Source organism: Sinocyclocheilus grahami, unplaced genomic scaffold (assembly GCF_001515645.1).
Source record: "Sinocyclocheilus grahami isolate Dianchi unplaced genomic scaffold, SAMN03320097.WGS_v1.1 scaffold1411.1, whole genome shotgun sequence".
Classification (NCBI taxonomy): domain Eukaryota; kingdom Metazoa; phylum Chordata; class Actinopteri; order Cypriniformes; family Cyprinidae; genus Sinocyclocheilus; species Sinocyclocheilus grahami.
The window spans coordinates 144363-157910 of NW_015506590.1; the positions used below are offsets into that span (position 1 = coordinate 144363).

The 13548-nt window shown below is 42.7% G+C and overlaps 1 protein-coding gene across 1 annotated transcript in view; it reads left to right on the forward strand.

The window, feature by feature from the left end:
• LOC107570067 (POU domain, class 2, transcription factor 1) overlaps positions 1–13548 on the forward strand; it is a 26720-nt gene that overhangs the window by 1173 nt on the left and 11999 nt on the right. The window contains exons 2-9 of the mRNA XM_016256258.1: positions 5697–5756; positions 5830–5915; positions 6343–6462; positions 9055–9163; positions 9234–9310; positions 11157–11298; positions 12624–12763; positions 12855–13037. Coding sequence (XP_016111744.1) covers positions 5697–5756; positions 5830–5915; positions 6343–6462; positions 9055–9163; positions 9234–9310; positions 11157–11298; positions 12624–12763; positions 12855–13037 — 917 coding nt within the window. The remainder of the gene's footprint in view (positions 1–5696; positions 5757–5829; positions 5916–6342; positions 6463–9054; positions 9164–9233; positions 9311–11156; positions 11299–12623; positions 12764–12854; positions 13038–13548) is intronic.

Sequence of the window (13548 nt, forward strand, 5' to 3'; positions counted from 1 at the left end):
TGTGAGAGAGAGAGAGTGTGAGTGTGTGTGTGTGTGAGAGAGTGTGTGTGTGTGTGTGTGTGTGTCTCTGTGAGAGAGTGTGTGTGTCTCTGTGAGAGAGAGAGAGAGTGTGTGTGTGTGAGAGAGAGTGAGTGGGTGTGTGTGTGTGGGTGTGTGTGTGTGTGTGTGAGAGAGAGTGAGTGGGTGTGTGTGTGTGGGTGTGTGTGTGTGTGTGTGAGAGAGAGTGAGTGTGTGTGTGTGTGTCTCTGTGAGAGAGTGTGTGAGTGTGAGTGTGTGTGTGTGTGTGTGTGTGTGTTGGGGGTTGAATGTTTATATTGTCTAACAGGTAATGCGTTACAAAGTCTGAAAAGTTTCCGGTTCTCACGCGCCTCGTGTTGAATTGAATGATTCGCTCCGGAGGAACTAGCGCTGCATTAAAAGCTGCAGGAGTGAAATGCGAATTTGCATAACACCAGCCCAGCTTGTTTAATGCTTTTCATTCTCGTGCATAATTTAAACGTCAGTTTCATTCCAGATGAGAGACGCGTCACACTATTTATTTATCGCGCGGATTAAATGTACAGAGCTGCTCATGAATATTCATGAGTACAAACGCCGTGTTCATGAATGATTAATTTCTGAGCGCTAATGCGCTGTGTGTGATGTGCTTTGGATGCTTGTGCTTTTTCAGATTCTCGTGTCTCAGGAGCAGCTCATTGCTGGTCCTGCAGAACATCCAGGGTGTTATCAGTGTGCACTGTGTTTTTTATATGTGTGCATACTAGTGTGTCCCAGTTTTCCACACTGTGATGATGATGATGATGATGGGTCTGATCTTCACCTGATGCTCTTCTGGACTTCATGGATGTGCACAAGCCTGAATGTTGTTCTTCACATTAACATGTGAAACCTTTGAACATTTAACGTTGTGAAATTTCATTTATGACCTTCCATAATGAATGTCACCAAATGAAAACGGTCTGTGGCTCGAATCGTGAAACCAGGGGTAAAAGTCTCAACATTTTATTCTAGTTTTAGTCAATGAAAACTTGACATTTGAGTGTAGAGTAGTCCGCAATAACATTTTTATTTTTTTTAATACATTTTAGTCTCGTCTTATTTCATCAATGAAATTGCATGTTGATATAGTCATATTATCGTCTCGTCTTAGTCATGGGAAAAAAACTTGTCGTCAAACTTTTTCATCATAGTTTTCATTAACAAAATGTTAATTTTGTAATTTTGGCACTGTAGTGCCACTGTAACGTCACTGTAGCGCCACTGTAACGTCCCTGTAGCGCCACTGTAACTTCCCTGTAGCGCCACTGTAACATCACTGTAGCGTCACTGTAACTTCCCTGTAGCGTCACTGTAACGTCACTGTAGCGCCACTGTAACATCCCTGTTGCGCCACTGTAACGTCCCTGTTGCGCCACTGCAACGTCCCTGTAGCGCCACTGTAACGTCCCTGTAGCGCCACTGTAACGTCACTGTAGCGCCACTGTAACGTCCCTGTAGCGTCACTGTAGCGCCACTGTAGCGCCACTGTAGCGCCACTGTAACATCCCTGTTGCGCCACTGTAACATCCCTGTAGCGCCGCTGTAACGTCCCTGTAGCGCCACTGTAACTTCCCTGTAGCGTCACTGTAACATCCCTGTTGCGCCACTGTAACTTCCCTGTTGCGCCACTGTAACTTCCCTGTAGCGTCACTGTAACATCACTGTAGCGCCACTGTAAGGTTACTGTAACGCCACTGTAACTTCCCTGTAGCGCCACTGTAACGTCACTGTAACGTCACTGTAACTTCCCTGTAGCGTCCCTGTAACGTCCCTGTAGCGCCACTGTAACGTCACTGTAGTGCCACTGTAACGTCACTGTAGCGCCGCTGTAACGTCACTGTAACGTCACTGTAACTTCCCTGTAGCGTCCCTGTAACGTCCCTGTAGCGCCACTGTAACGTCACTGTAGCGCCACTGTAACGTCACTGTAGCGCCGCTGTAACGTCACTGTAACATCACTGTAGCGCCACTGTAACGTCCCTGTAGTGTCCCTGTAGTGTCACTGTAGTGTCACTGTAACTTCACTGTAATGTCACTGTAACATCACTGCAGTAGTCTGTAGTTGAAGATGTTTGAGCTGCTCGTTATTCATGACTGACTCTGATCGGGTCGCATATGAGAGCGGAGTTCAGTCTAGTTGCTATAATTGCATTAAAGTCATCACAGAATTGGAGCGTATGATTGGCAAACACAGAATGATGGCTTAATTAAAGCTGATGAATATTAATGAGTTCTTGAGGTCTAATAGGAAAGTTTGTGCTGCAGTTGAGTTTAAATGTTTCTGTTCTCTGTATACGCGTTGTGCCTTATGCCACTTATCTTTGTGTGTGTGTGTGTATATAAATAAATAAAATGGGTAATTGCAACTTTACCCAACATTACACAATCCATTTGAACTTTTAACAACCAGTTTAAATAAGTTTACTTGCACAAACTAGCCAATTTAAAATAAATATTACATGTACACAAAAGTTTGGGGTCAGTAAGATTTTGCAACCCTCTACATTGATGCATATAGTAACAATGTAATGTAATAATGTGGCAATGGTTTCTTAAGATCTACTTATGCTTCTGATGCTTTTGGGAAACGCAGCTCTATCTGAACAAACACTGAGCCACGCGTCAGCAGCGAACGCTGTCCGTGATTGGCTGGTTCCGTCTTTCAGCATTTGCGTGTGTTCCGATGAGCAGGAGAAATGGTTCTATCCAACACAATTATTCGCTAATATAGTCTATTTTTCCACTTAAATGCTTATTTTATGCACTGAATTTCTTGATAAGAAAATCAAATTAAGGTTTATAAAAATGCACTTCAGAATCGATATTTTTATGTGAGGATCGATCCTTTCGATAAAACATCAGTATCGATACTTAAGGATCGATCCGCCCATCCCTAATATAGATATCACTGTAACTGAATAAAAAGAAGATATAACGTTAAACGTTTTGAAAGATGAAATGTAAGGACAATAAACACTCGCCTGCGACAATATATGTGACCCTGGAGCACAAACCCAGTCTTAAGGATAATTTTTTTTTAAATTGAGATTTCTACATCATCTGAAAGCAGAATAAATAATCTTTCCATTGATGTATGGTTTGTTAGGATCGGACAATATTTGAAAATCTGGAATCTGAGGGTGCAAAAAAATCTAAATATTGAGAAAATCATCTTTAAAGTTGTTCAAATGAAGTTCTTAGCAATGCATATTACTAATCAAACATTAGGTTTTGATATATTTACGGTAGGAGATTTACTAAATATCTTCATGGAACATGATCTTAATATCCTAATGATTTTTGGCATAAAAGAGAAATGTATAATTGTGACCCATACAATGTATTGTTGGCTATTGCTACAAATATCCCCCAGCGACTTAACACTGCTTTTGTGCTCCAGAGTCACACGTTTATCTGTGTTTTTCAAGCCATCTCGGGTATTTTCATATTAAGTAATAAGTATATTTGTAAGCCATTTCTAATCACATAGCCTTTATTACAGTATAGAATATATTTTCTGCCTCATTCTTTGATAAGAAGCCACATCAGATCACAAAAGGAACTTATTTCAAACACTCGACTGATGTTGTGACATAAAAAGTTATAATGTTCTCTTTTGTTGGACAACAGGTTTAGAAAGGCTTGTCATTGCATGTCATTGCATTTTCATTGCACACGTCAACGTGTGTTGCTTTTTCAAATATAAGCGGGGAGGCGTGAACTCACGGACACACACTCACGGACACACACACACACTCACAGACACACACTCACGGACACACACTCACAGACACACACTCACGTACACACTCATGGACACACACACTCACGCACACACACTCATGGACACACACACTCACTCACACGGACACACACACAGAGCCAATTCTGAGAGAAATGAAATACTCGGATATTATTTAAACGCAAAACCAAAAAAAACGCAATTGACAAGCGTGTATTGAACCGTAGATGTCGCACTGAACGGTTAATATTATATTGAGAATTGTGGCATCCATAGTGTTCACTGTATAAATTAATATAGATTCATCTTTCTCAAAAACATGTTTTGTTGTTTGATGAGCATAATGACAGCAGCAGGTATTATCAGGCATTAGGCTGCTGTCCCTTTAAGAACTGATGCACGGATCCAATATAATGATACACCTCTGATTATTTTCTCAGCTGTTCTCGTTCACTTACAACATAACCAACTGCTTTTACCAAAATGATTGTCGAGATCGTTATTTTGTCATAATATGTGTCTGTTCAAAGGCAAGGAGTGAAGGAGATATGAATGAGGGTTCAGTTCGGTCTTGCGTGCTTCATGTGTGTGTGTGCGGCTGTGAACATAGAAAACAATGTGCAAGTAACAAATCCAGTTCCCTTTCGCCCTTTCCTTACACTGGAATGGTTTAAAATCCCTTGCGTATGTAAACACGTACAATTCATAAACTTTAACTCTATTATGGTTAAATTTTGCAATTAATCCGCAAATCGGCCGCAACGGTATCCCTTCTAGCCACAACCCTGGAACGACATGCATTACCTTTCTTCTGCGGGCATATCTGGAGTTTCAGTGTGAGAGTGCCCTCTGGCCTTCGGATGGAGATTTACTACTGATCACAGAACCCTGCTTCACTGAAAGATACGCATAACAATCGTATTCGATCAATCGTGCAACCCTACTGTAACATCGCTGGACTGTTACTGTAATGTAGTGTTAATTTTGTCAGCTATTTTCAATTTTATTCTTAGTCTTAGTCCCGTGTTAAATGTCCTTGTTAATTTGTATAATATTTAGCTTTAGACGACTAAGGCCCGGTTTCACAAACAGGGCTTAGCTTAAGTAAGGGCTAGGCCTTAGTTAAATTAAGATATTTAAGCAACTTTTACAAAAATGCCTTAGAAAAAAACATTACAGGTGTGCATCTTGACACAGAACAATGACACTGACATATTTTAAGATATTTTCAGTTGAGACCGCTCAAACATGTATTTTAGTCTGGGACTAGCCTTGTCTGTGAAACCAGGGGTAAAAGTCTCAACATTTTATTCTAGTTTTAGTCAATGAAAACTTGACATTTGAGTGTAGAGTAGTCCGCAATAACATTTTTATTTTTTTTAATACATTTTAGTCTCGTCTTATTTCATCAATGAAATTGCATGTTGATATAGTCATATTATCGTCTCGTCTTAGTCATGGGAAAAAAACTTGTCGTCAAACTTTTTCATCATAGTTTTCATTAACAAAATGTTAATTTTGTAATTTTGGCACTGTAGCGCCACTGTAACGTTACTGTAGCGCCACTGTAACTTCCCTGTAGCATCACTGTAACATCACTGTAGCGCCACTGTAAGGTTACTGTAGCGCCACTGTAACTTCCCTGTAGCGCTACTGTAACTTCCCTGTAGCATCACTGTAGCGTCACTGTAACTTCCCTGTAGCGTCACTGTAGCGCCACTGTAACATCACTGTAGCGCCACTGTAACATCACTGTAGCGCCACTGTAACGTCCCTGTAGCGTCACTGTAACATCACTGTAGCGCCACTGTAACTTCACTGTAACATCACTGTAGCGCCACTGTAAGGTTACTGTAGCGCGTCGTCAGCAGCTGTTGTAAATGTTGGCTAGATGCTCTGTTTTCTCTCTGCACAGATTCCAGCAGCCATCCAGCAGATCTGAGCAAAGGCAGCATGGAGAACGGAGCGCATGGAGGTGAGTTACGAGCTGCTGATTCGTTGCATCTGTGTGTGTTTGACTCACTGATTGACCCTCATGTGTTCATCAGCAGCTCAGGCCAACGGTCTGGATGGCCACAAACCGAGCGGTCAAGCAGCGGTCAGCAGCGTTCAGACACAAGCGCTGCTCCAGCAGGTACGTGAATCATTGATTAAACACGCTTCTGTCGCTCGGAAACAGGTGGAGGAGAGTATGCAGATCTGTGCACAATTTATATGCGCTGCATAACAAGGTTTCCGTTAACGAGAGGAGCGCTGGAGTGTACAGTGAGAATATAGAGCATCACACAACTCCAGTACGCTGCTGCTTTTAAAGAGAGTTGTCTGTCATCTTTTACTCAAGATGCTCCAACATCTTGAGTAAATGAAGACATTTTCACTTTTGGGTGAACTATCCCTTTAAGATATTATAATTGCTCAATTTGGCCTAGTTTTGGTTAAATTTGATTCACAATTTACAGTCAAGGTATGAGCTATTTACACATGCTAAAGAGATGAAGTCTAAACTGAATTATTCCTGAGAAGTATAAGCTTCAGATTGTGTGTTCTGTGGGTCTGCGCAGCTGTTGCAGACGCAGACGCAGCTCCTGGCCGCAGGTCAACAGAACAGCACCACTGGAGCCAGTATCTCCGCCTCCGCGGCCACGCCCATCACACTGTCCCAGCCCATTCAGATCGCCTCTGTAAGTGACTGACAGCTCACCGTCCAATCAGAGACGTCCGATTCACTGACACTCCCACTGCAGTCAGACCACAAGCGCCTGAGAGCGGCTGCTCATTCACACAATAATAGAGAGAAGCTGTTTATTCTGATGCCCTCTTCTGTTAGCAAGACATACAGTACTGTTCAAACATGTTTGGGGTCGAAGAAGTTATTACTTTAATTCACATTCAGTTGATCAAAAGTAACAGTAAAGACATTTATAATGTTACCAAAGATTCCAATTTCAATTGTTCTTTTGAACTTTCTGTTCATCTGTGAATCCTGAAAAATAAAATGCATTTCCCTGTAGCGTCACTGTAACTTCCCTGTAGCGTCACTGTAGCGCCACTGTAACATCACTGTAGCGCCACTGTAACGTCCCTGTAGCGTCACTGTAGCGCCACTGTAGCGCCACTGTAGCGCCACTGTAACATCCCTGTTGCGCCACTGTAACATCCCTGTAGCGCCACTGTAACGTCCCTGTAGCGCCACTGTAACTTCCCTGTAGCGTCACTGTAACATCCCTGTTGCGCCACTGTAACTTCCCTGTTGCGCCACTGTAACTTCCCTGTAGCGCCACTGTAACATCACTGTAGCGCCACTGTAAGGTTACTGTAGCGCCACTGTAACTTCCCTGTAGCGCCACTGTAACGTCAGAAATGCAGCCTCGGTGAGCAGAAGAGGCCGTTGTGTAACTATAATATAGATATATTTTACAGTAAAACACATCAGTCATGTGCTTGCATGCGTCCATCTCTCTCTCTCTCTCTCTCTCTCTCTCTCTCTCTCTCGATTCAATTCAATTCGTGCTTTATTGGCATGACAATTGTTACAGTGTATTGCCAAAGCATAGTGTTTACACTGAATCTAGAACAGATATTTATGCAACAAATACATGCATCTCTCGCTCTCTCGCTCTCTCTCTCTCTCTCTGTAGCGTCACTGTAACGTCCCTGTAGCGCCACTGTAACATCACTGTAGCGCCACTGTAGTGCCACTGTAACGTCACTGTAGCGCCGCTGTAACGTCACTGTAGCGCCACTGTAACGTCCCTGTAGTGTCCCTGTAGTGTCACTGTAGTGTCACTGTAGTGTCACTGTAACATCACTGCAGTAGTCTGTAGTTGAAGATGTTTGAGCTGCTCGTTATTCATGACTGACTCTGATCGGGTCGCATATGAGAGCGGAGTTCAGTCTAGTTGCTATAATTGCATTAAAGTCATCACAGAATTGGAGCGTATGATTGGCAAACACAGAATGATGGCTTAATTAAAGCTGATGAATATTAATGAGTTCTTGAGGTCTAATAGGAAAGTTTGTGCTGCAGTTGAGTTTAAATGTTTCTGTTCTCTGTATACGCGTTGTGCCTTATCACTCTCTCGCACTCACTCACACTCTCTCTCTCTCTCTCACACACACACACACACACACTCTCTCACTCTCTCTCTCACTCTCTCACTCTCACTCTCGCTCTCTCTCTCTCTCTCTCTCTCTCTCTCTCGCTCTCTCGCTCTCTCGCTCTCTCGCTCTCTCGCTCTCTCGCTCTCTCGCTCTCTCGCTCTCTCGCTCTCTCGCTCTCTCGCTCTCTCGCTCTCTCGCTCTCTCGCTCTCTCGCTCTCTCGCTCTCTCGCTCTCTCGCTCTCTCGCTCTCTCGCTCTCTCGCTCTCTCGCTCTCTCGCTCTCTCGCTCTCTCGCTCTCTCGCTCTCTCGCTCTCTCGCTCTCTCGCTCTCTCGCTCTCTCGCTCTCTCACTCTCTCTGTCTCTCTGTCTCTCTGTCGCTCTCTCCCTCTCTCGCTCTCTCGCTCTCTCGCTCTCTCGCTCTCTCACTCTCTCTGTCTCTCTGTCTCTCTGTCTCTCTGTCTCTCTCTCTACTAATTAGTTAGAGGTTAGTTCAGTAGGAGCACTACTAGTAACAGTGACCTTAGCAAACGCCACTGATTCAGTCGGGTGACTCTTCTCTATTTCTGAATCGCCTAAACTGTCCAGGTTTTAGCTTTGTTTTCCTATAGTTTTCACACTTGCTAAAAGTAATACTGAAAGTTATTTTGACCAATAGCGTGCAGGCATCAGACATTATCGACCAATTGCGGCAAAACCAAGTAAAAAAAATTTTTTCCCATATTTATTCATTTCCAAATTAAGTCATTTAGTAATATTATGTGAAATAAATATAGATTTAATTTCAGAAATTTGTGTAATTTTTACTATCTTTAAATAAATTGGCGTGATATCGTATATATATCGTCCATCAAAAAATCCATATCGATCAATCACAGCAGAGAGACTGTTAATAGAAAAACAAAGCCAAAATCAGGACAATTTAGAAATCCTGGCTGGGAAAACAGAGAATATTTGCTGATCCCTCCTCAAACCGCTGAAGAACGTTAACCAGGTGAAGGCAGTGGTTGATCTCAGTTGGCCGGTGAGTTAAGGCTTCGTCATCCCTGTTCTTTGACATGTTGTTTTGTATAAACGAGCTTGTCCAGTGTGACTCCGGGATGCTTTGAGATGGCGGTCATTAGCGACACATTCTTTCATCCTAGCTGTGTTGCATGCTGGGACCCCGTCTGCAGCCGCAGGGCATGAACCTGCAGCAGTTCGTCCTGGTCCAGCCGGGTCACTCCCTCAGTCCTCAGTTTCAGCCGCAGTTCATCATATCTCCGTCTCCTCAGGGTCAGACCGGTACGAGCATCTCCTCCGTCTGCTGATTCCTGCTCCTCAGCGCTGTTTCTAACTCGTCTGTGTGTCTCAGGTCTCCTGCAAGCTCAGAGTCTCCTGACGCATCTACCTCAAAGCCCCGCGCAGAGCAGCTTCGCCCTCACCGCGCAGGTACAGCACGCCCAGACTGTGATGCAGAAAACAGAACCAATCAATGCACTGTGTAACACGGAATATCACGGAATTTGGAAAATTCTGGTTAAATAAATCAAAAGTAGGGCTGTACACATCAAAGTGCACATCTCAGAAATGATATTAATAATATATCATCGAAAAAATAATGATATAATCTTAATATATGATGATAATAATAATTAGAACATAATTTTTTAAGGAATAATCACAATTTTTCATCTTTGTTTTTATTTTAATCGTTAATCCCTGTTGAGCAGCATTTTGTTTGCCAAAAAATTAAAGCATTCGCAGTGGTTGATCTCAGTTGGCCGGTGAGTTAAGGCTTCGTCATCCCTGTTCTTTGACATGTTGTTTTGTATAAACGAGCTTGTCCAGTTTGACTCCGGGATGCTTTGAGATGGCGGTCATTAGCGACACATTCTTTCATCCTAGCTGTGTTGCATGCTGGGAACCCCCCCCCCTCCCCCCAGTAATTAAAACAGTCACACACGGCTGGTAATTGGCCTTGTCTCACTTCTCCCTCGCCGTAACTCTGTCCTAAAAGCTATCCAATTAATATGCTAATGAGCTGATAAATATTTATGAAACATGTTGAATTATGCAGAAAGCTTTCAGAGGTCCGTGCAGAACTTCAAAGCGGTGCTCTTCTAATGAGCAACGGGGAGTGAGATTTGCATACGGCTTTAATCAGCTGCATACTGATTAACTTTCATTATGGATGCGGCACTTCTAGATGTAGTCTTTGTGTTTCGCTCGTCTCGGTGTTCTCCGTCGGATGCGTTCGCTGTCGCTGATGTGCTGCGTCCGTCTGTGATCGCGGAGTATCGCATCGCGGTTCGGTGAGTTTATCTTGATCAGATATTAGTGAGCTAAAGCGACCGCCCTTCGCTCTGTTGATTGTGTTTTGAGTATCTGCTATGAAAGTGAATCACTGCTGGAAATGTGATGGTTGATTAATACGGTTCTGCGTTGATATTCAGTGTCTAATATTGTAGCTCTTGTCATCTGGGACTCGGTGATATGGCAAAAAATAGTATTTTTTCTGAACGTTTGAATTAAGATTTTAGCTAGTCAGCTTAAAACTGTCACATGATTCAAGTAATATTCTCTTTATGAATCATCTGGTTAAAGAAAGTTCTGTTCAGTGTGGTGCGAACGTACAACAAACTCACGTGTTTGCAGAAGATATGCATGAAATCTTGAAGGCAAATACTGTATTTAAAACTATCCTGTGCATTCAGAAATAAGAAAAATGCTAAATATTTAGAGTTCAACTCGAAGTCGAGGCGATTCAGACTCTTGCTGACTGTCAGTATAACAGCAGTAATAGACGATTATTGACAATGAATGAAAGCAGCAGCAGCATTAAATATCATACATGCAGTAGTAGTTCTGCACAGCTTTCTGCTTTTCCATTGCATTTCTGTGTAAACGGATACGTTTGACTGTTGCGTTGCATCTCGCTTTTAAAAAAAAAAATAGTATGTTAACAAGAAACTTTAAAAATGTATTAGTAAATGGTAAATTACAAATGAGCTCTTATTGTAGATTTAAACAATACCACAGGGAGATGCCAAAGGACTGCATATAAACTACTATACGGCTCCATTCAGAATCACTAAACACACCAAAATACAAATGAAACCATTCTGAACTCAGCGATTTGAAGGCGGCTCGACGCCACAGTGAAAACCCATTTAGATAGCTAAGTAAACGTGTGTGTGTGTGTGTCAGGGCGATGTGGGGCTGGCGATGGGGAAACTCTACGGAAAAACCCATTTAGATAGCTAAGTAAACGTGTTTGTGTGTGTGTGTGTGTCAGGGCGATGTGGGGCTGGCGATGGGGAAACTCTACGGAAACGACTTCAGTCAGACCACCATCTCCAGATTCGAGGCCTTGAACCTGAGCTTCAAGAACATGTGCAAACTCAAACCTCTGCTGGAGAAATGGCTGAACGACGCAGGTGAGAACAGCTTTCTTCTGCAGATTCAGAGTAATACCATAAACACAGACAGTCCCGGAATCGTGCTTATGCACTCATATAGTTCCAGCGCTGAGAGATGTGTGTAATATTGAGCGTCACTCACTTTGAAAACAAAACACACACATGACCAGTTCTTGATTGAGCACACTTACTCTGCGTCATGTCGTCCAGTAGAACAGTTACAATGACCCCAAATTCTATATACTCAAGATTACAATTTAAGATATGGGTGCAAAAATGCCCTGTATAGGTTTACGGCTTATATTTATATTGTGTGTGTTGTTAATCTGCATCACTTGAGCAAGTGTGCTGTTCTTTCTGAATATCTGCACAATTGCATGTTTATTGACCTGTTGTATAAAATCAATATCAATAGAGATTAATATTGTGAGTTACAGACAAAACATTTTTGCTAATTAAATTTAAAATGTTCTATTTAAAACAAATACCATATAAGCAGATACTATATCATTTTTATTAATATTATGAATTTGTTTTTATTTAATATTTTATTATATTATAAGTTTTAGTAATTTGTATGTTTTTGTCATTTTTAGTAGTTTTTGATTTAAAAAAACATCTATGTAGTTACTAATAAATATTTCTGTTTTAGTTTGTTTATTTTAGTACATAAAGTTAAACTAAATTAAAATAGAAAATGTTGCTTTGGCAACAAGCTGAGGTGTGTGTGTCTGTGTGAGTGTGAGTGTGCGAGCGTGTAAGTGTGAGTGTGCTAGCGTGTGTGAGTGTGCTAGCGTGTGTGAGTGTGCGAGCGTGTGAGTGTGCTAGCGTGTGAGTGTGCTAGTGTGTGTGAGTGTGTGAGTGTGTGAGTGTGTGAGTGTGTGAGTGTGAGCGTGCGAGCGTGTGAGTGTGTGAGTGTGAGTGTGCGAGCGTGTGTGCGAGCGTGTGAGTGTGCTAGCGTGTGTGAGTGTGTGCGAGCGTGTGTATATAATCATTAACATTTATTTTATTTCAAGTAATGAATTTTTTATGGTTTGAGCTTTAGTTTAAGTTCATTATAATAATCCTGCTTATAAGATGATTTATGCATATGTAAATGTTTTCTGAGCTGCAAACAGTTTAAATACATCTAAATGCAGCTTTTGTGCTGCAAGAAATGACACTGATTTAAATTGTTCTAAAGTGTCTTATTACTCTGAATTAATTTATTGATTAAATTTGAGAATGTGACATAAAAGACGATGCATTTATCTAATAAGGTTAAAATAGTTAGAAATGCCACTGGAAATATTATTCTTTAATGAGTACTTCTAATATGAAGCGGTTGGTGTGTGTTTGCTCAGAGCACATGTCTGCGGACTGCGTGGTGTCGAGTGCGAGCGAGATGTCTCCGGGTCTCTGTGAGAGTCTGAACCGCCGGCGCAAGAAGCGCACCAGCATCGAGACCAGCATCCGTCTGGCCTTAGAGAAGAGCTTCCTGGAGGTGAGCACTAGAGGACAGCAGAGCTCGCGGTGGCATCTGGCAGCTCTTCTGGGCCGGCGACTGATGTTTAGTGTTACTGTGTGATCTGCAGCAGAGTCCGAAGCCGTCGTCGGAGGAGATCACACTGATCGCGGATCAGCTGCACATGGAGAAGGAGGTGGTGCGCGTCTGGTTCTGTAACCGCAGACAGAAGGAGAAGCGGATCAATCCTCCCAGCAGCAGCGGCTCGCCCGGATCGGCCCTCAGATCCATCTACAGCAGCGCCTCGGCCGCGGTGCGTCGCTCCAGACCAGATCAGACCAGATCAGACCAGACTAGACCAGACCAGACTAGACCAGACCAGACCAGACCAAATCAGATCAGACCAGACCAAATCAGACCAGACCAAATCAGACCAGACCAAATCAGACCAGACCAAATCAGACCAGACCAGACCAAACCAGACCAAATCAGACCAGACCAAATCAGACCAGACCAAATCAGACCAGACCAAATCAGACCAGACCAAATCAGACCAGACCAAATCAGACCAGACCAAATCAGACCAAGCAGCGGCTCGCCCGGATCGGCCCTCAGATCCATCTACAGCAGCGCCTCGGCCGCGGTGCGTCGCTCCAGACCAGATCAGACTAGACCAGACCAGACCAGACCAGATCAGATCAGACCAAATCAGATCAGATCAGACCAGACCAGACCAGACTCTTAAATATATACTGCATGTGTGTGTGTTTATATCTACATAATAAATATACACAGTACACACACACACATATATTATGTAAACA